Source organism: Dunckerocampus dactyliophorus, chromosome 13, assembly GCF_027744805.1.
Source record: "Dunckerocampus dactyliophorus isolate RoL2022-P2 chromosome 13, RoL_Ddac_1.1, whole genome shotgun sequence".
Taxonomy (NCBI): Eukaryota; Metazoa; Chordata; class Actinopteri; order Syngnathiformes; family Syngnathidae; genus Dunckerocampus; species Dunckerocampus dactyliophorus.
The window spans coordinates 30,382,368-30,409,191 of NC_072831.1; the positions used below are offsets into that span (position 1 = coordinate 30,382,368).

Consider the following 26,824-nt stretch of genomic DNA (forward strand, 5'->3'; position numbering starts at 1 on the left):
CCATCGAGGAAAAGGCTTCTTGAGACGTCATCTGTACTTCTGTGTAGAAGGTGTCGGACGTTTCGCTCTTACTGTATTTAAGGCCTAAGCTACCAGCACTTATTAGTTTGCTGACGAAGCTCTTCGGATGAGGAGCGAAACGTCCGACACCTTCTACACAGAAGCACAGATGACGTCTCAAGAAGCCTTTTCCTCTATGTATGTATATGTGTGTGTGTATATATATATACATATATGTGTATGTATATATGTATGTATATATATATACATGTGTGTGTGTGTATATATATGTATATGTGTGTGTATATATTTGTATATATGTGTGTGTATATATGTATATATATATGTATATGTGCATGGCTCAGATCAAGGGTACCCTTTGCTGTCTTCAACTTGACTTGAGTAGTATTTGAAACTGTTGTTCTAACAATGTGTACTATCCCTATCACTCTGACGTTTATAGAGTGAGGAAGCTTACCAAACCATAAATTAAGCCTGTTCATGTTTTTATTTTGCGCTAGCACGGCTATGTTGTAAAAAAGTGTCTATATTTGGACATTGAAATGTTACATGTCTACTTTTGTTGTGAAATTAACAATATTTTCTCTGATCATTTTGTCATGATTTCTACTTAGAATTAAAGAATGATGTCTGAAATTGGTTTCTAATGTGTTTTATTCAAATATTCTCAGTGTAAAAAAAAAACTGTCGTGTAATCATTAGTGAAAAGTACATAACCTTCGTGTCCGCCTGCCGATGAAAATTTTGAAGAACATAATTCCATGGAAAAACAAACCCCATGATGATTACAATGGTATATATTCATGGAATAATTACTCAACTCTACAACTAAAGTGATTTTTTTGTGTATAAAAGAGTAAAATAAGATTATTTGAACAAACGTCTAACACCTAAATTTCGTGTTCGGCCCGTTATGTACTACACTTTGAGCTCACAGCGTAAATTGTGTATTGCTAGTAAATGATGTATTAGAAAATAAAAAGTGCCTTCTTGGGCCAAACAAATCTTGTGTCCTTCCGCCGGTTATTCGCCAAATACGCGTTCAGCAGGGGAATGTTTCGCCGAGTCCGCCATTTTGTGTTAGCGTAATGTACGTTCAGTCACGACCTCGGCAGCATCAAGCAGCATCATTCAATTCGACGAGCAATCGGCGGTTTAACAACCATTGTCAAGTCTAAGGTAAGATGTTTTCATTTTTATATATATTGGAGAAGATCTTTACGTACTTTGAAATGATTTTTTTCGTCGGGTGAGTTACAAATGTTGTGTTTATTGAGCAGTGTAACTCGTGACAGCCGTTGTTGTTACCTCTCGTAGGTCGCCGTTCGTGTCGTGTGCACGAAGCGGAAAAAAAAACACGCGAAGTGGGCAAAATTATTAATCATTACTGGTCGGATTTTACTTACTTTTATCCGTCATATTATATGTTGTTGACATTTATCCAAAACAAATAAATTCTAGCGTGTTCGTTGATAAATTGCTCCGTATTTAACCCGGAAGCGATCGGCGTGTCCCTCATGGGAGGTCAAAGACCGCCTTGTAATTTTGTCTTTTGCATGATAATTGAAGAACCACTCACTCAGTGCATTTTACTGAATCCTGGCTCGTGTTGCCACAGTGCTGCAATGATTAGCTTGTATTGTGGAGTTGATAGGTCAAAGTTGATGTCATTACAGTCTTAAGAACGGCTGATGGGATTTGTAGTCTTTGTAGTGATACAACAATGAAGGTCTATTTTTCTTTGCCATATTTTCAGAGCTTTAACTCAAGATCTAGATTTGTCACTTGTTTTTATTTACTTTATGATACTCTCTCAAATATAAGTTACTTTTCTTGTACTTTACACTTAAGAAAGAGTGAACTTGGGAGGGTTGCTATAGGTAATGGAAGATGTCTCCAGCTCTGGTATGTTGGGTGTGTGTTTTGAAATGTTTGAAGTTTGTGTTGATAACATTACCAAGGTCTATCCACCAGTTCCGAGCCATGCACATATACATATATATACAGTATGTATACTGTATATATACTGTATATATACACCCCTTCTCATTCCAGACATGCACATCACCTGACATGCTTAATTGGTAGTACGCTTTCAGCCGACACAGCGTGGAGTAAGACAACATGCGTCAGGAGGAGGATGGGGTCAAAATACTCATTTGTGGAATCATTCTGCACTGCCTTGTATGTGGGAATGCATAAAGGTACGTTTGGATGACTTTTTGAGTGCTAATGTGCACATTTGCCTCAAGGTAATTCATGCTAGCACACACGTCAAACAGCCATGTAAGCATAAATTAGATTAGCTACAATGTACAACCCAATGTACAATGTGATTAGCTTTTGGGGACGTTTTTTAACATTTCAGTTTTAGGTTTGCTGAAAAGACAAGCGGGACGTCCGGTGTGTCCTCGCCACGTGTGACGTTTGCTTTCATTTCACTCCAGAGAGTCAAAGCGGACAAACGTGCGTGCAGAAGAAACCATCTTTTTGTCCCGTGAACTCGCTGACGCGGGCCCTCCAGGACCATCTCAGCTGCGACACGGACGGCGCGGCCACATGGTGCTCCTCCAGAAGCCCCAACGCCTGACGCCTCCCACATCATCATCATCAGGAGGAGACCCCTGAAGCGGGACAGGCTGGCTGCGCCGCTGCTTCATCCCATTGCCAACGCCACAATGGCGAGGAGGCTGCCGTCGCTCATTCGCGGACAGATGGTGAGCTCCGCCGCCATCTTCTAAGCCTGCTTGGCCTCCACAGGGTGAGATTTTCAAAATAAAACACAGCGAAGGTCCTTCTCCCGCGCATCGACGCCACAGCAGCGTGGACGCCCGCTTTTCTTGACCGCTTTGCTTTCTTCCCTCGCCAGAGCGAAGACGTAGACGACATGGAGGCTGCGGCGCAGGTTACCCGCGTCTCCCTGGGGAGGAAGGTGAAGGTGAGGAAACACATCACCAGGAGGTACCAGGCGTCCCTCTCGGAGCAGGTACGTTTCACCAGCTCGCACCAATCAAACGCACTCAAATTAACGTGCTTTTGCTTTTTTTTTCTGTCCTCCTCTCCATGAAGTCGAGCCCTGGCGGCGCATGCAGCTGCCCCCCCTCGCCCCGCATGGACTCCTTGGAGAAACCCAGACTGAAGGCCGGAGGCTCTGTGGAAAGCCTGAGGAGCTCCCTCAGCGGCCAGAGCTCCACGAGTAAGCATCTCAGCACTCAGCACAGCACATCTCCTTCTCAATACAGATAAGACTAAAGAGATGATCATCGACCCAAGAACAAGGGAAAAGGAGCCGCATAGACCCCCGTTTATTGATGAGACTGAGGTGGAGAGGGTGAAAACCTTCAAGTTCCTTGGCACACACATCAGCGAGGACCTCACCTGGTCTCACAACACCCAACAAATTCTGAAGACGTCCCAAAGGAGACTGTACTTCCTGAGAAGACTGAGGAAATTTGGCATGTCCACCACAATCCTGAGTTGCTTCTACAGATGCACTATGGAAAGTGTCCTTACCGCCTCCATCACTGTTTGGTACGGTAACTGTACAACACGTGATAGGAAGGCACTCCAGCGGGTGATCAAGACCTCACAGAACATTGTTGGGGCAGCCCTCCCCTCACTGCAAGACATTTATAAAACTAGAGTCCTACGAAGAACACACAACCTCATCAAGGACAGCACACATCCACAACACTCATTATTCACACTCCTACCGTCAGGCAGACGCTACAGGAGTTTGAAGTCCAGGACCACAAGGCTGGCAAACAGCTTTTACCCACAGGCCATCAGGCTTCTCAACGAAGCACTCGCACACGCCGCACGCAACACACACTCATAGCACTTTATTTATTTATTGATTGATTGATTTGTATTATTTTCTTGTATTAATGTCTCTTCTGTTGTTGTTGCTTAATGTATTGGTATTTATGTTTCTTATGTTCTTATTCTTTTTCTTGTGTTTTCTTTCTTTTCTTGGGAGAACTTACTGTGCATATGACAATAAAACTCTTGAATGTTGAACCTGTTAGAGTAGTCCGTGTGCAGCTTTTCTAGCAGTACAGCCACTGACATTATTGTTGAACTATCTGGCAACACAAGTGGCATTGGGGGCAGAGAACATGACCTTTGTTCTTTTTTATTACATCATGGAGCACAACAGGATCCCCTCCGTTGTCGCAGCACACGTTGGAATTCATCTCTCCCACCCTCGGTGAACCATTGTTCCCTAGTGCTGGCAGCACTCATGCACACTACTGACACCACCATGCAAGACACGAGTATCTTGTGTTGCCAGCTGCACACTGGCTACTCTAAAGTATTTTATGTCTTATTGTGCAGCCCGGGGGCCATTTGTGGCCAGCGGCTGTTTTTTTTATTGGCCTGTGAAAGAAAACTAAAAACAAAAACAAAAAAATGGGAAAATCACCTTAAATGTTGTAATTTTACAAGAATAACATCAAATTATGACAAAAAAGTAGGAGCATAAAGTTCAAATATTCAAGGAAAAATATGTTATTTTTTTACGTATATTTTAAATCGTATGTTATGACAAAAACAAAAAAATCAAGGTGTAATTTTTGGGAATTTAGGTTGTGAAAAAAGTTATGAGGTGACAAGAATAATGTCGAAATATTACGGCAATAAAGTCAAAGTAAATTTACCAGAAGAAAGTTGAAATAGTTTGTCAGTCATATTGGTACATGTTTGTATATTTGTATACACACCTTGTGAGTATGAAGTTGCTGTGTGATGAATTTAGTGTTCTCTCCATGTGTTGTGTAGCGGTACGTCAGCGTCGCCGCCATATTGGGCAATCAGAGTGTTTTGGTTCCTAACTGTTTACCAAGTATATTAGTGCGTGTGTGAACCTATACACGAGAGGAATTAACTGGAGTTTCTTTGTAGAAAGGCGCTTTATTCAAGTAAGTACATTGACTTGTATTCATTTACTGTACAGCCTGGACACATCCAATTTGGCGGCAAGGTTGACGTATGGCAGCAGTGGACAAACCCACTTGATGCGGCGTCTGTCTGTGTCTATGCTCTCACATCCAAAGTTTCCTTGAAGACGGCGTCCTTGTCCTTGTCCTCCTCTGGAAGTGTCACCATGCAGTGATATATGTTCCCTTCCAAAAGTAAGTCCAATATGTTTTGGACTAAATAAAGGTGATTTTATGCTTCCTTTTTTCATATCATATAGCCAGTAGCAGAGGTGCAGCCCCATGCAAAGAATTACGTTGCCCCCACCCTTTTAAGAATTAATTACGAATTTAATGAGTAAATTCCTATTTTTGGGGGTCCCTTGGCAGTCAAGGGACCTTGGAATTGTCCTGACTTTTCCCCTTATATACAGCACCCCTGGCCAATAGCACTCATGATACATACATTGAAACGTGTCGTTACTCCATGTGATCGGTATCAGCTGATATCAGTCCTGCATAGATCTGTCACGATAACAAATTTCACTGGTCGATAATTGTGCTACAAATTATCATCGCTATTCGATATTATCGGCAACATTTTTCGAGACCATTTTTGAATGAATGATTGTCATGAGAGGTGTAATTCACATTTGAACTGCTAGATGGCACTGAAGCATCAAGTACGGTGTACCTGTGTTTTAAAGGGGGGCCATCACTTTTTCACACAGGGACATGTAGCTTTGGATGTTTTTATCCCTTCAGAATAAAAGGTTTCATGTAAAAAGTGCATCAAGTGTTGAGTTGTGTTGTCATTGGCTAATATTTACATTTGATTGATTGAGTTAAAAAAAAAAAAGAAATCAGGAAGGGGGCCAACACTTTTCCACACCCCTGCATATGTACCACGGTTAAAAACAAGCCCACAAGTTTTATGTTGATGTCTTTATACTTCACTCCACATAAAGTATTTTTCCTTACGTCTTGAGATTTCATATGCTGTTTGGTAATCCTTGAATGCACCATAGTTACTGTGCGACGCAGCAGAGTCTCAAACTTAAACCGACTCTAACCAAAACGGATGCTAACCAAATCAATTTTTCCCCAAAGAAATCCAACAAATCGGTTCCAAATCAGATATGGCAGCGAGGTCAACACAGACATCTTCAATTCAATCGTGTTTCTCTTGCATGAAGGTGAAAGTAAGCCTGGCTAACGTCCTGGTAGCCTGGCTAACGTCCTGGTAGTCTGCCTAACGTCCTGGTAGTCTGGCTAACTTCCTGGTAGTCTGGCTAACTTCCAGGTAGTCTGCCTAACGTCCTGGTAGTCTGCCTAACGTCCTGGTAGTCTGCCTAACTTCCTGGTAGTCTGCCTAACTGGACGTTGCTGCACATTTGCCCGCTGTCGAGCACCATGCAGAAAGACCCTCGATAATGTATCTGTGTAGTTCCCGTCCACTGCCGGGGGCCAAAATGCTAAAGTGTGTCCAGAAATGAGGCCATATGTTGTAGCGTGGAAGTTGTGGGCCTTCATTCTTACCCAAAGCAAATCCCATGCAAAAAGCCACATCAGCAATGGCATACACACTTCCATAAACTGACACGTGCCGCAAATCCACCAAGTATCCCATGATTGGCATCATAGAAGAGTCCACCATGCCTGGAACAAGCAGTCAACATTCAGTGGGGAATACGGAGCTTATTTGGAAACAGGTAGCATTCTTACCGATAGCAAAACCAATCCCGAACATTGGGAGAATGAGACCATAAATACTTGTTGCAAATGGAACCTGCAATATGGACACAATAAAAGGCTCAAGTGAAAACAACCAATGGAAAGCAACAGTAACGATGCCAAAGACAAAAGGGAGAAGAAGCGGATCAAGCGGCGGCTCCAGCAGTTCAGGTCAAAGCAGTCCGGATTCAGTTGGAAATACGGAAGGTGCCGATCCAGTACTGACCCCCGAGGCACCGATATCCGGAGGTGCGAGTCGTGTACCTAACCCTCCGCCGAGACCTGACGATGATACACGTAATGAGTAAAAATATGGACGCACTAACAGGGAAAGCTATGCAGAAGCTAAACGACCACGAGGGAAAGCTAGAAAAAACCTTAGCGCAAAAGCATGAGGCTACCACAGCGCGAGTTATGGGGGAATTTGGAAAGCAGCGGCAGCAAATGATGGAGACTACCACCTCCATGCAAAAAGAAAAAGATCAAATCATTGAGCAGCTGAAAACCACCACAGATGACATGGATCAGGACACGCCAATGAATGACGTGGTAGAGACGGGGCTTGGCATCAAACCAAGGTCCTATGCCAGGGCAGTGGTGGACGAGGACCAACCAGATGAAATGGATGTCGCCTCAACGCAGCAACAAGTTGTCACCTTTTTGCAGTCTAAGAGGTGGATGTAGACATCCAATCTATGGATACGTGTATCCCACCGTATGGCACTCATCATCATCATCATCATCATCGTCACATTCACTCACAGGAAATTCAAGGTTGCTCTGCTGAAACAAAGAAAGAAGCTGAAAGGAACAAACGTCTACATGAAGGAGCACCTGACAAAGAGCAATGCTGAAATGGCTAAGAAAGCACGTGATCTGAGGAAGCAAGGAAGGAGCCAAGGAACATGGAGTGCAAAGTGCAAAACCTTCATCAAAGCAAATGGAGGACCAGAGGCCAGAGTACTTACCCCTATCGCACAGACCCCCACCAACGCCATCTGTTTGGGAGGAGACCCAACAAATTGATCAGGTCATGCAATTTACAACCTTGTCTGCTCATGACAAATCTATTTGAAGATGAACATTAAACCTACAGACCTGATTAAAAATTGAAGGTAAACAGGAAAAGGACAGTGGTGTTCCAAGTGCGGCCCGGGGGCCATTGGTGGCCCACAGCTGTTTTTTACATTCTTAAAATATAATTTAACAAGAAATTTAAAAAAACAGCACAAAACGAAAAATCAGCAGTTCAAAAATGAAGTTAATTATGAAAGGAATCTAACGAGATAAAGTTTTGTGCGAGTAAATAAAGAAAAAAACATCATTTTAGGAGCCTAAACTTGAAATATGAAATAAAAAAAGTTGTAATAGTATGAGGAACAATGAATAAGGTTGCAATTTTGGGGGGAAATTGCAGTTATGTCTCAAAAAAGTCCAAGTATTATGGGAATAAAAGTCATAATTACAAGAAAAAAGTTGAAAAATTGGAAAGTGAAAAAAAAACAGCAGAAATGGGGAAAGAGAATAAAGGCAAAAATATTAAGAGACAATTGTGACTTTTCTTTACAATTTTACAAGAATAAACTCTATTATTAACTGTTATGAGGGAAAATAATGTCATTTTAGTAGCATAGAGTTGAAATATGAAAAGAAAAATACATTATTTTATTTATAATATTTTGAAACAAAAAAACAAAAAGAAATAAAGTTGTATTTCTTGGAAGATTCAGCTGGGGAAAAAGTTATAATGCCACGGAAGTAAAGTCATAACACTGCAAAAAGAACATTTACTAAGATTATTTAAGAAGAAAGTTGAAATATTTGGAAATTTAAAAAAAAATTGGATTTTTTTTATCTTTCCAATTTCAACTTTGTTCTTCTAATTTTACATTTAAAATTTGGACTTTATTCTTGGAACATTATAGCTTCTTCCGCAACCTCATTTTCCTACTTTATTTGCTGTTTTGTTTGTTTCTTAGAATATTATGACTTTTCTTCTTTCATATTTCCACTTTATGCTACTAAAACCATGTTATTTTCCCTCATCATATTTTGACGTTATTGTCTTAAAATGACAACTTTATTCTTTTAAAATTACTGCCGACTTTTCCATTTTTGATGGGGTTTTTTTCTAAATAGCTTTCTTGAGCAAGTCACCAAAAAAGGGCAGTTTTCGTCAGACTTAAGTGGATTAATGACGTTTTTTTCCAGCCAAAAGCCAGCAAAAAAGCCCCACAACGATTTTGCTACTGCTGATAATATTTACACACTCAATATACCTTGAAAAGAACAATTTTTAAGCATTTTGTTCCACACGGGAGCAGACAGCCTAACTTTCCACGTTATGGCAGCAGACGTGTGTTTCTCCTTATGTGCGTCGCTATAAATGGTCCCCCTTGCAACAAAAACCATCAAAACATAAATGCAGGTTTTGAGAATGTTCACAACAAAAAACACAGTATTTTAAATCAAAGATTTTACTCAGCTACACAAGCTGTTAACATGCTAGCTAACAATCGTGCTAGCACTGCCATTTTTGGGATTCTCCCCAAATTAAACCAGGTGGCAGTTGGGACTTAGTATTTGCTCAGGTTTGTCTTGCGGGGCGCTAGCTTTAGCATTTTCTCCTCAGCTTATTACAACGACATTTAGCATTTTTTAGGAAGAGATGTTTGAACACCGAGCCAGAGGTTAGCGACAGGTAGCAGGATTTTTTTCCCCCACTTTCAGAGAACACTTCACCACTTCCTTTTGAAACGTTTTTCAGGTCAAAACAGCAAAGTATTTTATCGTTTCAGCCTTTCATCTGCACGGAAACGGCGTTCTTGGTGCCCTGAAACGGTATTTTATGAAAACGGCTTCCAGAGTGTGGAAAATATGAAAACGCCGGCCACACACACGAAAAAGCAAACTACCGTCACGTGACCAGAAGTGAGATTTGACAACAGGCCAAAACATGTGAATATTTCGACGGACACAACTTACCCCAGTGGACGCTCTCCTGATACTTTGTTGTGGTATACTCCATCATGACTCGCACGAGTACTTCCACATGAGCCTAGGAAGGAGGAAGACGGTGGACTCTTTCGCTGTCACGTGGTTCCGTGAGTGCGGCCGTTTACAGCGCCACACGTAGGTGTGCCTCGTGTATTACGTCCTTCTCACCCTGTCATCCGTTCTGTCTGGATGAAACTATTTCCTAATCCGGCACAGCGTGAACGCCAAAAAAACAAATCCCAGGAACGTTTCGTGTGGACAGGACTAGCGTCCCTTCATAGAGAGAGTTACGACATGACGAGTCGAAAAAATACTGTGGGAAAGGGGTAGTGGTTCTTTAAGAGTTGGGACACCATTGAAAGATTCCGGTCAGAGAATCATTAATCATCTTTATTATAGAGGTGGATGTGCTCGTTAGAAATGTGTGTTAGTCCATTGAAATTGGGTTTGTCCAAAGGAGTGGATTTGTCCAAGTAGCTGTGTGTCCAAAGGCTTGTATGTGTGTGGTCTAAATAATAGGAACACATGAAATTACAACAATGCCAAATAAAGCAGCCAAATAGCACTCACATGACACAAATAAAGGCATGCACAGTACACATATCAAGTCATGCTAAGAGATGATGACCAACATGCTAGTCAGTGAGCCAGCTAGCAAACAACAAACAAGCACATGGCTCAGAAGTGTACCCCAATCACACCACATCCAACAAACTAGCTTTCATTTTAGCTTCCTACACAGCGTCAATCATGCAACAACAAACACTCCTAATGCAGAAAGAATCATCAAACTCACCTTGTTGAGTCATACAACGCACACCAAGGATGGACACTTCATACCCCACATGGGAAGCAAGCTCATACTAGCAAACTGCTACCAGTGCTCAGCTAGTTCCTTTTGTAAGAAGGTTGCATTCAAGTGCATCATGTACCTTCCAGGAACAAGTTGCTGCTGCGTTCATGGACACTTGGACATCACAGAAAAGGCTACAAATGTTCTACTTATAACAGACATCAAAGTTACACAAACAGAATTTCAGACAAATACGGTCACGTGACTCGTGGAGCCATCTTGGGGCCAAATTCGTGTCAGCGTTGGCCTTTATACAACAGTGTTCTTGGCTGTATTGTTGTTTATTCATCAAAAATGCTGGGTTGTTGTGCATTTGGATGCACAAATACGCACGACAAGGGTTTCAAGCTGGACAGATTCCCTTCAGATACCAACAGACGGACAATTTGGGAGAATAAAATCAACCCTTTGGGCTGGAAGCCGAACTCGTCTTCAAAGCTGCGCGAGGTAGGTCAGCTGAGAGTGTTCGGTCCCACGTGTTGTATTTGGTGTTGTGAATTTGTGTTTAATGTGAATGATCCTTGTGTAAATCACCTCTGGTTGCAAATAAAGTAATCCATGATCTCCAGCAAAGTTACCATGGCAACGCTTTGTCCGACAAATAAACACAAAAAAACATGTCTTGCACATCTTCATGTCAAGGTCCTCATTTCCCCTAAGTTTCATTTAAAATGCTTCAAAAGTGTAGAAGGAATTCGCAATGTTAGATGGGAAGTGCAATAATGAAAAAAAAATGATAATCGTATTATACTGTTTATAATCTGGCCCAAATTTAGATTTATTTTGATCTGTGTGGTCGGGGAACCTCATTTCGTGCACTTAATCTAAACTGCAGTTATTTTATGGATATTACATTGAATAGCTTCATATTCTTTATGCCACTTTTTACATGCATGGTCTACTGTGCACGCCTGAATTGGCCCCAACATGGCGGCGTAATCTCAGTTGTCTAACTCTCTATCAAGGGACTCTAGACAGGACCTCACAGGAAATTTTGCTGCTTTGGCAGCTCTTCTCTTTCAGAAGCGGTCCAGGTGCGCCCCCAGTGGTCTCACGTGTTAAGTACATTTCCCCCCAGCGTTATTTAGCCAAGCATTGAGTGTACACGCTGTACAGTAGCGCCTACTTGACTAGAAGGGAAGCCTTTACAGAGATCGTGGAGACATTGTGTTGCTAAAACGGGTTTATTAGTCGGGTGCAGGGGCATCTAATGCATCGTTTCCCAGGAGATGCTGCATTCAATGTCACAGTTTGGCAGGTAAGGATAATTCCTGAAGACACTTCCTGACCAGCCTCATGGTGTCCACAGCCGTCCCCCAGGCCACGCTGACCCCCCATCCTCCGTGGCCGTAGTTGTGGACCACGTGCACTCTGCCGTGCCCGTTCACCTCCAGCACCTCCCTCTCCACTCTCGGGTTCCTCCTGCCGGGCCTCAGCCCCACCCATTCACCCACCAGCCAGGCTCTGCGTAGCGATGGCTCCAGGAGGGTGCAGCGCTCCAGGATGGACTCGCTGTCTCGCCGGTCCACCTGCAGGCGCTCGTCCCCCACCTGCCTGGTGCCGCCCAGCGTGACGTATTGTGCGCCGGGGTAGATGTACGTGTTTCCGTCACTATCTCGGATGAAGTGCTCCAGCCAGGGCGCCTCCGCCCTGAGGACCTGGCCCCTGATGGGATACACCTGGCCGTCGCCCGCCACAGCTCTGGAGCCCAGACCTGAGCAGTTGACGATGACGTCGTAGTGGCGGCCCAACTCCTGGAGGCTGCTGACTTTCTTCTGCTCCATGTGACCCCTGGCCGTCTGGAACCTGACGACAAAGCAGACGTGACCACAATTTAGAATCCAGAAAGCCAAATCACCAAAAGGCTTCGCTACAAATCTTAAAATCTTAACGCTCTCCCAAGATTTCGACCGTCAGCTACAGACGTGGCAGCTGGAAGTTTTTGTTCGGTGAACAGGCTAACCTAGCATGGCGTTGCTGTTAAAATGTGAGTGTAACATTAGCGCTGTAGCATCACGTGGCTATGCTAGTGTTGCTAACCCCCGGCAGTCAACACCACAAATATGCACACAGTCCAGAGTCTTCACCTCTTGAGGAGCCAGGGCAGGTATCTGGAGCATTCACACCTGATGGTGGTGAAAGCCTGGCCAAACGTGTGACACGGGAAGCGGTTCAGCTCGCGCTCGCTCAAGAATCGGAAGCCAAACACGATGTCTGACCAGTAGGGTGTCTTGTTGGCTGGAGGTTCCTTGAAGATTTGACAGCTGGGGAGGGATGGGGAAGAAACTGTTGTAATAACGTCTGAATGGTGCGGGTATTTATTTGGAGCTTACCCTGAACTGAAGCTGACTCCGGCCTCCGGCGAGTGTGCAGACTGGGCGATGGCCAGCAGGTGCTCAAAGCTGTCCTGGAACCAGCGTCTTTGTCTTTCCAGAGGAATATCTAAGACACGTCACGTCTAGTTCTCAAACGGTGCGGACTCGTGCCCAGGGTGGACAGTACAGCGCCTACCTGGATACTCTTCAGCAAACACGATCCCAGCAGCCACGTCGCTGGTGGTATCCGGACTGAACTTGTCGGCCAGAAGCGTGACGGAGCAGACGGGAAGAGCCTCGGCGATGCAAACGGCGGCGGATAAGCCCACCACGCCCGCTCCCACCACCACCACCTTCACTTGCTTCATCCTGGAGACTTTAGCTGAGTCCAAACAGGAAGTAACCAGTCTAAGGTCCAAGCATTAGATAACATTATAAAAAATGGACAGGAAGTGGTGCACTGCACTTCCTTTTCAATTCAGCCTAGATAATAATGCACACTTCAAACACATGCAAATGCTGCAGGATCCAAATAAATGCAAAATAAAAATGCTGCTAATGACTCAAGCTCACGCAAACCCCGAAAAACTGCATGACTTCCATTTTTGCTTTTAGAATATGCAGGGGCGGAGCCACTTCTATACTCCGCATTATCCAGTGACAATCCAATTTTGGTTTCTGACCCGGAAAATATGGGAAGGACAGCTAGTTCTGCCCGCCCGCATTGTGGTAGAAAATGGATGGATGCACTAAAATGCATAACAAAGTTTTATATTTTGAACATCATTTTTAACACTGAGATTTCTGTAATGTACTTTAAAAGGTCAGTGAACAAAAAACTAAAATACATTTTTATCGTGTTAGGACATGTTTGAGAGCCAGATGCAGTCATCAGAAGAGCCACAGGTTCCCTATCTCTGGTCTAGATGGTCAGTGGAGTGGCGGCAGAGTGACCTTGGATCTCTCCGCTGTCATAAATTTTGTCCATCCATCCATCCATCCATCCATTTTCTATACCGCTTCTTCCTCATTAGGGTCGCGGGGGCATGCTGGAGCCTATCCCAGCTGACTTCGGGCGACAGGCGGGGTACACCCTGGACTGGTCGCCAGCCAATCGCAGGGCATACATTGTGTCATATCGACCACCAAGCAACTCCATACCATTTGGAGAGCAACCCTGACCGGGTTTCGAACCGCCGTCCCCTGCACCATGACCTACTGGTGCTACCAGCTGGTCATGAATTTTGTTTGGTTGTGAATTCTTTAATTTTATTTTCTATGTTGCTGAGACTTAATTTGGTCTTTTGATCAAGAAACTCCTAAATATTTCACCTCCGACTTTGCAGGGATGTGGAAAACATTTGTTGGCATTTTCGTCGGAGTAACTCGACGGAGCTTTTCGAAAGACAGCCGTGTCGTCTGCTCGTTGGCTATTATTTCTGTGCCTAAAACCTTGAATTTCGTAATGGGTAAGGTCGCCAAGCTTCTACCGGCACCAGACGTGAGGGATATTTGTCGAGTTGTCGGAATGAAAAGTTACATTTTTGAGTGTTTAACAAAAACAAATAAACCTGTACCTGCCCTTTACGACGAGATGAATCAGAGAAGCAGTGGATCTATAAATGACGTACACGGTCGTCTACTTCAATCCACGGTTTATGTAGGTTTGTAACGTTACGGTAGTCTCGTCGTGGCCACACTTCTCGCGATAACACATTCAAGCACTTCTTCCGGCCAGGCGAGCAGTGCGATAAGGTCGATAAGGTCCTAACAGCTAACTACTGCTTTAAATAACCTCGCTAAACAGCGACTGGCATGGTTAAGTAAAGGTTTGGTTAGCTTGTGATCATTTCAAGTTTTTTTTTCAGTGAGTGTTTCTTTTTGGCTTAGTTTTGTGTGTAGCTGGGAGCGGGCGTTTTGTTCGAGACGATGTAGCTTCCTTGCTAACACGAGAAGTTGTATGTAGTCTACTTAGCTGCAAACACCTTTTAAAAAAGGGGCGTCCACAAACTTGCCTGACGAAAACTTTTCAAAAGTGGTTTATTAACAAAGTATAGCTTTAAAAGATTACATAAAAAATTAGTGTGAATAAATAACTTTGAATTAATAATGAACAGGACGTGAATTACGTTGATAACATACTGTTTCAGATTTTGACTGACAAGTGTTTTTTTTTTAAATGACAGGTGGATGAATTCAATTACCACTGATTAGTTATTGCTGTAAATCTTCTTTTTCAGTCCTTCTGGGAGGAACATGACTCTGACGGCCACATCTACCTCACACAAGACCAGCATCTTGAGTAAATTCGACCGTCTCAGGAAGCGGGACGTCCTGTGCGACATCACCCTGCTGGTGGAGGACGAGCACTTCCGGGCTCACAAGGCCCTGCTGGCGGCGAGCAGCGACTACTTCTCCCTACTCTTCACGGCCGACGACCAGCTCGGTGGCTGCGGCGACGCCACCTACCGGCTGGATGGTGTGGAGGCCACCATGTGCAGGGCCGTGCTGGAGTTCATCTACAGCGCTCAAGTGTGCGTGGAGGAAGACGCCGCCAGGCAGCTCCTGGCCGTCGCTCGACTGCTGCAGGTGGGCGACCTTGTTGACATGCTGCTGCCTGCACTCGGTGAGGGGGTGGAGCCAAAGCCAGCGGAGCAGACACCGTCATCAAGGACCAAAAGAGGGCGACCAAAGACAACTGTGGTGGCAAGGAAGGCACGAGAAGAAGATGATGATGATGATGCTGTTGAAGGAGCATCTGAACATGAAGAGCAGCCCAGTCGGCGGAGGAGACGCAAGATCGCCCCGCCTCTGAAGTACAGCGTCTTCAAGGTGGGTGCTGATGCTTCAGGAGAAGGAGGAGGAGAGCCGGCGAGGAGAGGCAGGAAGAGGAAGTACCCCGACACGGAGGCGAGATGTGGAGACTGTGACAAGGTGTTCAAGAGCCATGTCTTCCTGAAGATACACCGGCGCACTCACACAGGTGGCTTCCTCCTGAACACCCACTTGACTCAATGCCCAATATTCTTATTCTATTTCTGTCCCCGCCTCCAGGTGAGAAGCCTTTTGTGTGCCAGGTGTGCGGGGCGGCGTACACCCAGAAGCACACACTGCTGGTCCACCAGCACAAGCACACCGGAGAGACGCCGTTTGTGTGCAGCGTGTGCGCCAAAGCCCTCGCCACCAAACACAGCCTGCAGGAGCACATGAACCTCCACCGAGGCAAACGCCCGACTCCCACACGGTCTTTGTGTTGGATCTCGCTAGACGTACCCTCATTGTGTCGTGTCGTCTTGTAGAAAAGAAATCCTTCTCCTGCGACAAGTGTGGGAAGAGCTTCACTCAGCAGAGGCAGCTGAAAAGTCACTACCGAGTCCACACAGGTAACCTGAAGGTGCGCCTGTGCCTTCTCATCCAATGTCTCGGCTTCAAGGCTCTGGCTCTGTCTCTACCTCTACCTCTCTACGTCTTTCTGCTTATTCCAGGCAAGTCCTTAGTGGAGTGCGCTCAGTGTCAGCGCAAATTTTTGGACACGGCTCAGCTGAAAAGGCACCTGCGCACTCACACGGGTAAAGTAGCACCAATCACGACATCACATGACGTTACGTGAAGTCATGACTAAAGTTAGTGTTTTAGGAGTGAACTACTTATTGTACAGTTTTCCACAAAAACGTGGAGTAGAAGCATTAACGAGCGGTGTCGCGGCAGGTGAGAAGCCGTTCACGTGCGAGATCTGCGGGAAGTGTTTTACCGTCAAGAGCAACTTGCAGACTCACATCAGGATACACAGGTGAGGACAGCCCATTTCCACTGCACGGTACCGACTCGGCTCTACTTAATGACAAAGCACGTCATGTCTTCCAAACCAGGGTCACGTCCCCCCCCCCCATCAACTGTATGCTACTAAAATGATGTCATTTTCCCCATCATGTTACATTCTTCTCGTAAAATGATTGTTATTCTTATAAAATTATGACTTAATTAATATTTTGACTCTGTTCTGTAGATTTTTGCAGGTTTTTTTTTTACTTTTCTTGTTCAATTATATTTTTCAAATGTGCCGCAGGCCAATTAAAAAACACCCAGAAGCGGGTCACAAATGGCCCTCTGGCCTCACTGTGGACACCCCTGAATTGGAGCACCACTTATTTGCTTTTGTAGACCACACCCCTGGCCACGAAAAGACCACTTTTTTACGTTAGAATGCAACAATTTGTATTTCTTTATTCTTGTAAAATGACCTGATTAATGACCAGAGTAGAGCAGAGTAGAGTAGACTACTCTGCTCTACTCTACTCTGCTGTATTCTACTCTACTCTGCTCTAGAATAGTAGAATAGAGCAGAGTATTCTACATTACTCTGCTCTATTCTATTCTGCTCTATTTTACTATTCTAGAGCAGAGTAGAGTAGAATACAGCAGAGTAGAGTAGAGCACAGTCAAGCGGGTACTGAGCAGTAGAAAAGCAGCATTTCTTTGTCGCGACCGATCACAAACGTTCCATTTTGCTCCACAGAGGTGAGAAACCGTACAGCTGCCACGTGTGCGACAAGTCCTTCTCGGACACCAGCGCCAGACGCCGCCATGTCGCCTCCCACTCGGGAAAGAAGCCGTTCACCTGCTCAGAGTGCGGCCAGGCCTTCACGCGTCTGGACAACCTGAAAAAGCACGTCAACTCGCACAAAAAGGAGAGAGCATCGCCGGCCCAAGAGGCCCCGCCCCAAGAAGAGGTCCGGAAGTACCATCTGACGCCGGCCTCGGAGCAGGACTTCCGGCTGGTGGTGACAGGGGACGACATGGCCTTCGTCCCGGGTCAGGCCCAGGAGATCAGCATCATCGCCTCCGAGGAAGCGTCAGCCCAGTCTAGACCCCTGACGCCGCAGAGCGACCACGCCCCCCACATCCAGATGATCAGCATGCTGGAGGGTGCGGCGGCGCCGCACGTTGAGCCCATGCACGTCATCACGCTGAGCAAAGAGGCCGTGGGGCACCTGCACGATCAGCACGGCCCGCCGCAGCCTCTCCACGGGGCGCACAGCCGCGCCCAACAACAGCAGCAGGAAACGCCGCAGCAGCACGCTCGGGCCATCCACGTCAGCAACCAGGGGTGCCAGCCCATCTCCATCAGCCAGACCAGCGAGCACATGTCCAGCCACCACATCCACGGACACACCTTCCAGATACAAGCCGGGACCGTCTCCTGCCTCTACGCCACCGCCGGACCGTTGTCGCCGAGTCCACAGAGCTGATGCTGGCCTGGCCTAGCTTGGCCTGGCAGCTCCAACACAGCTGGTAAACATCCACTCGTACAGCCACTTACTCTGTTGCACTTGGTTGAAACACCTTGAAGTAGTTCCAACGTTTTATACTGCAATACTTCTTTTGCTGGCACAAACAATAGAACACGTTATACGATGAAATAAAGTTTATTCAACGTGGAACACAAGGCTGCTTTATTTTACTAACAACACTTTGATTTCATTAATAACGTTCTTTTTAAGGCTTTTTCAAGTAATTAAGCTTCCAAGTTGGGGTTAGAAGGAATGATTGAAGTCCAACAGAATAATACTATTACATTCCTATGACCCGTTTCCCACAGGACTACTATCTATATGTGGTGGTGGGTTAGGATTTCATTGTACGATTTGCATAATTCATTTTTATACATGCTATGGACACACCTGGCAACATTTGGAAAGTATGGGAAATTCTTCTTTTATTTTCTGGAGTGATTTTTATATATATTTTTAAAACGTATGACAGATAAATAATATCTACTAGAAAAGTATATATTCAGATTTTCCCTTATTTTCTGGAAATGTTTATTTTTTGGTTTTTGAAATACATAATATATCATTAAACATTATATTTAAAAAAAACTAATCATACTAAATTGGAAATGTCCTTTTATTTTCAGAAAAGTTCCCATATTTTAAAATGCAAATGTTGGTGTGTCCATGAGCGCCATAAAAATGCATGCATGTGCATTTATTTTTAATATATAAATAATAGATTGTAAATAGTGACCGAAGGGACAAGATGGCGGGTACGAGCGGCCCAAATGAGTTTTCTCCGTAGGGTGGCTGGCTCTCCCTGAGAGATGAGGTGAGAAGCAAGTCATCCAAAAGAAACTTGGAGTAGAACTGCTGCTCCTCCACATGAGGTGGCTCAGGCATCTGGTCAGGACGCCTCCCTGGGGAGGTGTTCAGGGCACATTGGAGAGACTTTGTCGGGATCCGCCGGGAGGAGCTGGACAAAGTAGCATTTTTACATGTAATTTTGCAAATGTCATTTATAAAATCATAAACTCTGCATGCAAGTTCAGTTTCCAGTTTCTTGTGTTTTCAGCACATAAAAAAATCACATCAAAAAACACCCCACCAAAAAGCCAAACACCATTCATCCATCCATTTTCTTCCGCTTATTCGGGTCCGGGTCGCGGGGACAGCAGTCTCAGTAGGGAAGTCCAGACTTCCCGGTCCCCAGCCACCTCCTCCAGCTCCACCAGGAGGACACAAGGCGTTCCCAGGCCAGCTGTGAGACATAATCCCCCCAGCGTGTCCTAGGTCTGCCCCGGGGCCTTCTCCCGGCTGGAACACCTCACCAGGGGAGCATCCGGACTAGATGCCCGAGCCACCTCAACCGGCCCCTCTCCATGTGAAGGAGCAGCAGCTCTACTCTGAGCCCCCCCCCCCCCCCCCCCCCACCCCCATCTCCTAGGGTGAGTCCAGCCACCCTAAAGAGGAAGCTCATTTCAGCCGCTTGATGGGGGGAATTGAGAGCTTTGCCTTCCGGCTCAGCTCGCTTTTCACCACGACGGTCCGGTACGGCGACCGCAATACTGCAGACGCTGCGCCGATCCGCCCTAGAAATACTCACTGAGCTGAAGTCTTCCATCCATCATCTTCTATGCTACGTATCCTCACCAGGGTGGCAGGTATGCTGGAGCCTATGCCAGCTGACTTGGGGCGAGAGGGTCCATTTTAAATAAGATGATTGAAATATTTGTTGTCTTTCACACCCCAAACACCTTCTGTGCTCCCCCTGCTTACTTGTTGTGTTGCCATGGCGACAGCATCCTCCGTCCTTCATGTTGAGTGACTTCTTTTGACCTGGAGGGGGCTCTCATGCTTCATTGGACTCCTTTGTTAAGGCTACACAAACAAGCACTAAGGCGTGTAGACTGTGAATGTTAAAACACGCACCCCGCGTCAGTTGCCAAGCAGCCTCCGGTTTACCGTGACGTCATCAAGAAGGGCTGCGTTCCTCTCGGATACAGCGCGTGATTGGTGCAGAGTTCCGAGCCTGTGAGCCAATAGGAAATCACCTCTGTGGTGCCTGCAGTGTCTGCAGCCATGCAATTCCTCCAGGGAGAACATTTCACGCACAAAGAAAGACAAGGAAAACGGCACGTGATGGAGCGGTTCTTGAAGATTTATTTACATGCACCATCTCAAACACCACTGGCCACGTGAGCAACAGGAGGGGTGTTGGCGGTAAGTGAAGTCTTTCGAAGCACAACAAATTCCATCCAAGAAGAGGCTTCAACTGGTGGTGAAAAATGTCAGTGAGCAAAAGCGGTTTTAATTCCGCCGTACACGAGGACAAACACATCAAATAAATAAAAACCATACGTTACTCCTTGTTTTGCTTTTATAGCACTGCTCCCTAGGATCTATAGACTCTATTTCTAGCTACGTACACGCAGAAACATTTGGCAACATTTAAAACACTGTGGCCCCTCCCTTTCCGTGGTAAAATGGCTCTTAAGATACGAGCTCTTGTCACGGGGTCGCAGCACCTGCTGTAGCGCTGATAACGGGGGTGGGGTGGGGGGTCGCCGATGCCGCACCCTGCTATCTTCTTATTTATAGCACCAAGAAGTCCACTTCACCCAAACACGGCCAAATATTGCACGTCGCAAAACCTCTGGAAGCCAGGCCCAACCACCCAGCTGTGGCTGTAGGCAACCCCCTGACATGGCTTTTCTATGGACGTTGCTGCGTTTGAGGTATCCAGCAGCATTTCCTCGCTCTGCATATGCTTTAAAATGTTGCTAACGGGCTGTTGGTGCGCAGGCTGGATCATGCTACAGGCTAGTCGCCACACTGGCGTTCAAATCCCGTAGAGGGCAGTGTTTTCCTGAGAGCGAGCAACCACAAGTCTTGTTGACTACCTACTTAGCTTCCTGCGGAGTGGAGGACGTAGCAGAAGCATTCGGGTGCTCTCATGAGAGGAACACAACAGAAATGACGTTTCAAGCTCGGCCGCTGGGTTTGCAGGAGTGGCGCTGTAGCATAACTTAACCTTACACGTGTACTGTTGCTAACAGTCAACCTATCTGCGCTGTTACCACTATTACAACATTGGTTCTGTTGCTGCTGTGTTGTAGAATATACCAGTATTTTCTACAACACACTTGGCCGCTCATGGAAGCTAACAAATAGCTTGCTAGCATAATTTAGCTGTCCAAAGCAACATCCGTAGGAATATCTAGCTCTGCATGCGCTTTAAAATGTTGCTACTCAGCTGTTGGTGTGCAAGTCGGGCATGTGTTACGCTTGTCGTGTTGTTGTTTACAATCAACTCATCAGCGCTGTTAATGTTGGCCGAGCAGTTTTCTCCTTCCCGCTATTACAAGATTGGCTCTGTTTCTGCTGTGTTGTACAATATACCAGTCTAATATATTCTTCAACATACTTGGCCACTTAAGGAAGCTAATAAATGGTTTGCTAGCATACTTAGCTGTCCAAAGTAATGTCCGTAGAAATACCTTACTCTGTGCGCGCTTTAAAATGTTGCTACTCAACTGTTGGTGTGAAAGTTGTGGGCGCTTTCCGCTTATTGTACTGTTTACAATCAACTCATCAGCACCATTAATGTTGGTACCGCTATTACAACATTGGTTCTGTTGCTGCTGTGTTGTACAATATACCAGCATATTCTACAACATACTCGGCCGCTTTTGGGAGCTAACAAATGGCTTGATAGCATATTTGGCTGTCCAAAGTAACATCTGTATAAAAATATCCAGCTCTGCATGCACTTTAAAATGTTGCTACTCAGCTGTTGGAGTGCAAGTCATATGCGCGTTCCACTTGTGGTGGTGTTCTTTTACGACCAACTCATCAGTGCCAATGAATGTCAGCCGAGCGGTTTGCGCCTTACTGCTATTACAACATTGGTTCTGTTGCTGCTGTGTTGTACAATATACTGGTGCATTCTGCAACATACTTGGCTACTCTTGGAAGGGTATAAATGGTTTGAAACTAACGTTTGTATAAAAATATCTAGCTCTGCATGCACTTCAAAATGCTGCTACTCAGCTGTTGGTGTAAAAGTCGAGCGCATTACGCTTGTCGTATTTTTGTTTACAATCAACTCATCCGCCCTGTTAATCCTGGATGGGCAATTTATGCCTTCCTGCTATTACAACATCGGTTGTGTTGCATTGTTCTTTTAATTAAATTAAATTTGAAGGAATGTAATTTATTGAAATTCAAATTGAGTATAATTCCAAATGTAAATTAATTTCAATGGACTACATTTAATAAAAAACAATGCAACAGAACCAATGTTGTTAAAGTTACTTGAAGTAAATTCAAATGGAAATTTATAAATGGCCACCTGACCCACGCCTAGCTATAAACATGTGAGACAAACAAATGGGAATCGGGTGACGTGGAATGTAATTTTCAACAGCACCAACCCCGCCCCCTTCCGGCACAGGACGTGTTCCGCCGGCGAAAGACGGGAGAAAAGGGGAGATTACATGGATGGTAATAACAAACTTGGCACGGCGAGTGCGTCTTCCGATGTTGCGCTCAGCAAACTGCAGCTCACATATTAGCTTAGCCTTCATATTTGCAGGTTGGAATTCACACTTCAAGTCTTTTTGCGTCCCTCCAAGATGAACCCAAACGTCCAGCATCCTCCTCCTCCGACTTTTTTCCTTTCCGAGCGTAAACAAGCTCTCAGACAGCGGTTTGGCAAAAACGTGGACGTGACGAACGTTCAGAACGTAGTGATTCCCTGAGACCAACACATCCGGACGCACATCGCTCAGGTTCTTTGAAGACGTTTTTGCACGGTGAAGGCGGAGGCTGCGTTCACACTCGTCACGTTTGCTTGGTGCCAACCTCAGTGGGCCCGGCACAAGCGGACCGGGACCTCTTGAGAGATGGGTCCCGGTCCGCTTAATGGTGAGCATGCAGAGATGATAAATGTATGAGAAGATGTGTTGGACGTGTTGTCTCGGCTCTGCGCGTGCGCTCCTTTTAGAAAGTCTATTTTAGAAGCTTTTGGTGAAATCTAAGCTGGTTAACGTAGTAGAATATTAAAATAACCTACGTATTTCACCCAGCAGATGGCATGCTGCTTTGGAATATGTCAATGACATCACATAGTAGGTCAGAGAAAGCTTTGTTAAAAGTATGTTTTACAAGCTTTTGGTGAAATCCAAGCTGGCGAAAATAGCACAATGCAAAAATAATTTACGTGTTCAACCCAGAAGTTGGCATTTTGGTTTGAAATCGTTGAGTTACATTGGAAATCCATCACATCATATATCACAACAACTCTTTCAAAGTATGTTTTCCAGGCTTTTGGTGAAATTTAAGCTAGTAGAATATTAAAATATTATGTCACGGAAGCTCTTTAAAAGTCTATTTTAGAAGTTTTTGGTGAACTCTGCACTGATAAATAGTGCAAATTTAGAAAAAATAACCTCCGTATTCAACCCAGTTGGCAGCATTTTCATTTTGACTGTTTGAGTTGTGTCACATTATGTCACAAAAGCTCTTTAAAAGTATGCTTTAGAAGCTTTTGGTGAAATCTAAGCGGGAGAAAATGGCAGAAACGTATTTAACCCAGCAGATGGCATTCTGCTGTGGAACATGCGAGTTACGTCACGTGATATGTCTCAATATCTCTTGGAAAGTATATTTCAGAAGCTTTTGGTGAAATCTACGCTGGTAAACAGCAGAAGATAAACTCGGCAATCATAATAGTTTTTGCTTCCCTTCCCTTTTTGTGTGTACGCAAAAGGCTGAGCTCTCTCAAATAACGAATGCTCATTAGTGAGCATCCGTCATGTTGCATAAGCCCGCCTCCTCACAGGTGTGGCGTATCAAGATGCTGATGGGACAGCATGATTATTGCGCAGGTTGGCCACAATAAAAGGCCACTCCAAAATGTTTACTTTAACTGTACCGGGGGTGGTCCGTGGGGGTCCTAAAACCAGTCAGTATTTGGTGTGACCACGTTTGTCACCTGATATGTGACCAAAGCGCTTTAAAAGTGTATTTTAGGAGCTTTTGTTGAAGTGAGCTGGTGAGAAAGCGGATGATAACAAGAAGCTACAACAGTTAGACTGATGAAAGCTGTCCAATCAGGGCTTACTTGAGGCATGTGTTCTTTACTGCAGCCTTTGGTCACATGACAAAAACACCAGCGTGAACTCTAAGCACCAAAATGTACGCCAAGTGTCTTTTTTTAAATTTTATTTTGGTGGGGCCCGGAGTGTGAACGCAGCCTTAAAGTTGACTCAGTTGAATAGGATGGCAAAATAAGACTCCATAACCCCCAGGAGTCGAGTCCCGGTCGTTCTAAGCTCTCAGCTCTGGACCCAGTTGTGTGCCGAGGTCTGTTTGACGCCGGAGAAGCCTCTCGGGTTCATGTTGGCGTTCTGGGCGGTGTCAAAGCTGAGGTCCAAGCAGTCGGCCTCCATCAGCTCGTTACGGACGATGGAGTCCATGTCGCACTCCAGACTGCTGTTAAAGACCTCCAGATCCAAGTCGGAGGGAAAACGGTCCCGGCCGGGCAGAGCGTTCTTGCCGGGAGCCTTGAGGTGCTTGGCGTCGCCGTTGTCCGCACTCGCCAGGGCGGCTTGCCAGGCAGGCAAGCTTTGCGCCTGAGCGGCGCCGGCGTGGTCCTTGCGCAGCAGGAGAGCGTTGCGGCGGGTGTTCTGCAGGGCGATGGCGGTGCTGGCTTGCGACATGAGCGGGTCAGACTGCGTGAGCATGACGCCATGGCCGTGGGAGTCCAGGCTGAGGAGGTCCTGCAGCGTCTGGTGGTTGCTGAAGTGCGACACGCAGGAGAAGGTGGTCTGCTTGTTCTCCTGGATGGTCTGCATGGGTGACTGGCGCAGGCTCGTGATGGACGGCGGGCTGAACAGAGGATTTGGACCGTAGCTGCCCACGGGGCCGGTCAGTCCGCTTCCCGAGCAGCTGAAGGTGAACACGGAGCCTCCCTGACCTTTGCCTCTGCTGTCCTCCTCTCCGGGAGGAGGCTGCTGGGACGCCGTCAGGCTGATGTTGTCCAAAAGGTCGTCCATCAGGTCGTCAGAGAGACCGTCGTTTAGGTTTACGGTTCCCGCCAGGTCCGAGAGTGCGGCGGGCCCCGTGGACGGCGACACGCTGCTGGGACTGGAGTACAGCATGGGGGACAGAGGAGAGTCATCGACGGGGACCTCGTCCAGCTCCAAGTTGGCCAGGATGGGCGACAGGCGGCCGCTCAGCGTGCTGGCGTTGGAGTTGGTCCGGGAGCGGAAGTCGGTCCAGGCGTCCAGCTCGTCGCTGCTGCGGGAGGTGGGGCTCCCCGTCCACTTGGAGAGGCTGGACGAGCTCTCCGAGCTGCCGTCCTGAGCGGCCTGAAGCGAGGCCTTCTTCTTGGCGGCACGGCCTCGGGCGCTCTTGATGTACTTGCTGTTGTCCATGGAGACGGCGCGACGCCGCGGAGCTTTCCCTCCTTTGCCGCCGTCCGGGTTGACCATCCACCAGGAGCTCTTGCCCGTCCCTTCATTCTGAACTTTGACAAAGCGGCTGTGGAGGGACAGATTGTGGCGGATGGAGTTCTGTGAAGGACGACAAAACAGCAACAGTCAGGTGACGCCGCTTGGACTCTCGGGGCACGGCTCGTCTCGGCCGGAACCAAGACGCACTGCTGGACTGCAACCAGCAGAGGCGCTGTTGCTGCCGTCTGGACGAGCTGAAAAGGAGAAGATGACGTCGGCTGCTCCATTGGCACCACGGCACAACCTCACCTACCGGAACAGAACCAGGAGGTCACCTTGTTCAGGCAGATTCAAAATAAATACATCTTAATTTCATTTTTTATATCCATTTGCAAAGTTGTCTTTAAAAATAATTTGGGGAAACAAATTGATTTGTTCTTTTTTAACGTCTCAGATGAGAAGTGATTTCATTTCTGTTGTTAAACTGAATGCTGACATTTTGCAATGAAAACAAATTAAAATCATAATTTACATTTACTTTATCTGAAATATGCACAAAATTCTCCTAAAAAATAGTAGCAAAAAAATGTATTTAACCTTGAAAATCTCCAGTGGAAAGTTGGCTGTGTTGGCGGCACGTTGCTGATTTATTGGTTTCACCGGATGGACGCATTTCTGAACGTCTCAAATGAAAAACAAATAGAATTTCATTTGAACATCTTATTTTTATTTTTTGAATATTTACTTTTTCAGATAGATTTAGAAAATTGGTCTTAAATGAAATTGGATGGCAACATTTCTGAGAATCTGTTAAAAAGAAATGTAAATAATTATTTTGAATGTAACTGCGTTTAAACAAAACTTTAAAAATCTATATTTTTCTGAAATGTACAAAACTGTCAATATTGGAAAACAAAGTGCTTTGGGCGTAGTTTCTGTCTCTAAATTTCTCAAATGAAAAGTACTTTGTGTTCAGAGACATTTCCGTGAAATGGAATTAAATGTAAACAAAACTGGCTTTGTTTACATTGAATATTTACTCCAAAGCTAACCTTCCACATATTGTAGACATGAAGCAACTAGAGCAGTCCTTCCATTGCAGAGCTGCTGTCATGCTAAGCTGTGATCCGTGTCGATGTCTGATCGCTCCTGATGTTTCCTCCATTATTTACAGGATGCTTTGGTACACACGTGAAAGCAGCGTAGCTCACGTAGCTATGCTAGTGTTGCTAACGTCGGACGGGGGTTTGAA

At 45.6% G+C, this 26,824-nt stretch overlaps 4 protein-coding genes across 19 annotated transcripts in view; 2 read left to right on the forward strand and 2 right to left on the reverse strand.

Moving 5' to 3' along the window:
* Positions 1-184: 184 nt before the first annotated feature.
* Positions 185-5,970, forward strand: LOC129192066 (SAM and SH3 domain-containing protein 1-like). 3 transcript variants are annotated; one of them, XR_008573340.1, is made up of 5 exons: positions 185-1,200; positions 2,077-2,225; positions 2,469-2,782; positions 2,891-3,007; positions 3,091-5,970. XR_008573340.1 is itself a non-coding variant. In XM_054795555.1 (4 exons), exons 2-4 carry the CDS (start codon positions 2,700-2,702, stop codon positions 3,265-3,267), a joined length of 333 nt encoding a protein of 110 aa, XP_054651530.1. In that variant the 5' UTR covers positions 187-1,200; positions 2,469-2,699; the 3' UTR covers positions 3,268-5,809. The 3 variants fall into 3 exon arrangements, 1 of the variants encoding a protein (XP_054651530.1); XM_054795555.1 differs by lacking the exon at positions 2,077-2,225 and having other exon boundaries at positions 187-1,200; positions 2,469-2,738; positions 3,091-5,809; XR_008573339.1 differs by lacking the exon at positions 2,077-2,225 and having other exon boundaries at positions 190-1,200; positions 3,091-5,805.
* On the reverse strand, positions 4,936-15,398 carry ddo (D-aspartate oxidase). Of its 7 annotated transcripts, XR_008573336.1 has the most exons (7): positions 13,036-15,397; positions 12,858-12,966; positions 12,612-12,788; positions 9,660-12,330; positions 7,643-7,672; positions 6,666-6,729; positions 4,936-6,599 (listed from the first exon to the last, which is right to left on the reverse strand). XR_008573336.1 is itself a non-coding variant. In XM_054795554.1 (4 exons), exons 1-4 carry the CDS (start codon positions 13,205-13,207, stop codon positions 11,769-11,771), a joined length of 1,020 nt encoding a protein of 339 aa, XP_054651529.1. In that variant the 5' UTR covers positions 13,208-15,397; the 3' UTR covers positions 8,297-11,768. The 7 variants fall into 7 exon arrangements, 1 of the variants encoding a protein (XP_054651529.1); XR_008573338.1 differs by having other exon boundaries at positions 4,936-7,672; positions 13,036-13,221; positions 14,417-15,398; XR_008573337.1 differs by having other exon boundaries at positions 4,936-7,672; positions 13,036-13,247; positions 15,044-15,397.
* zbtb24 (zinc finger and BTB domain containing 24) lies at positions 14,564-18,612 on the forward strand. Of its 4 annotated transcripts, none has more exons than XM_054795542.1 (7): positions 14,564-14,706; positions 15,080-15,822; positions 15,894-16,061; positions 16,139-16,222; positions 16,325-16,408; positions 16,548-16,629; positions 17,356-18,612. In XM_054795542.1, exons 2-7 carry the CDS (start codon positions 15,096-15,098, stop codon positions 18,086-18,088), a joined length of 1,878 nt encoding a protein of 625 aa, XP_054651517.1. In that variant the 5' UTR covers positions 14,564-14,706; positions 15,080-15,095; the 3' UTR covers positions 18,089-18,612. The 4 variants fall into 4 exon arrangements, with proteins under 4 accessions (XP_054651517.1, XP_054651520.1, XP_054651521.1 ...); XM_054795545.1 differs by having other exon boundaries at positions 14,573-14,594; XM_054795546.1 differs by having other exon boundaries at positions 14,595-14,657.
* Positions 17,256-26,824, reverse strand: part of foxo3a (forkhead box O3A) — an 18,247-nt gene continuing 8,678 nt past the window's right edge. Inside the window, exons 2-4 of one of the 5 annotated variants that reach the window (XR_008573331.1) lie at positions 19,892-25,692; positions 19,719-19,801; positions 17,256-19,088 (exon numbers count right to left, since the gene is read on the reverse strand). Coding sequence is in view for 1 of the 5 variants with exons in the window: in XM_054795547.1 (XP_054651522.1) it covers positions 24,454-25,692 (1,239 nt within the window). In the remaining 4 variants the exon portion in view is untranslated. Of the gene's footprint in view, positions 19,089-19,559; positions 25,693-26,824 lie in introns of those variants that run through there. The other 4 variants (XR_008573332.1, XR_008573329.1, XR_008573330.1 and 1 more) reach the window with 4 other exon arrangements.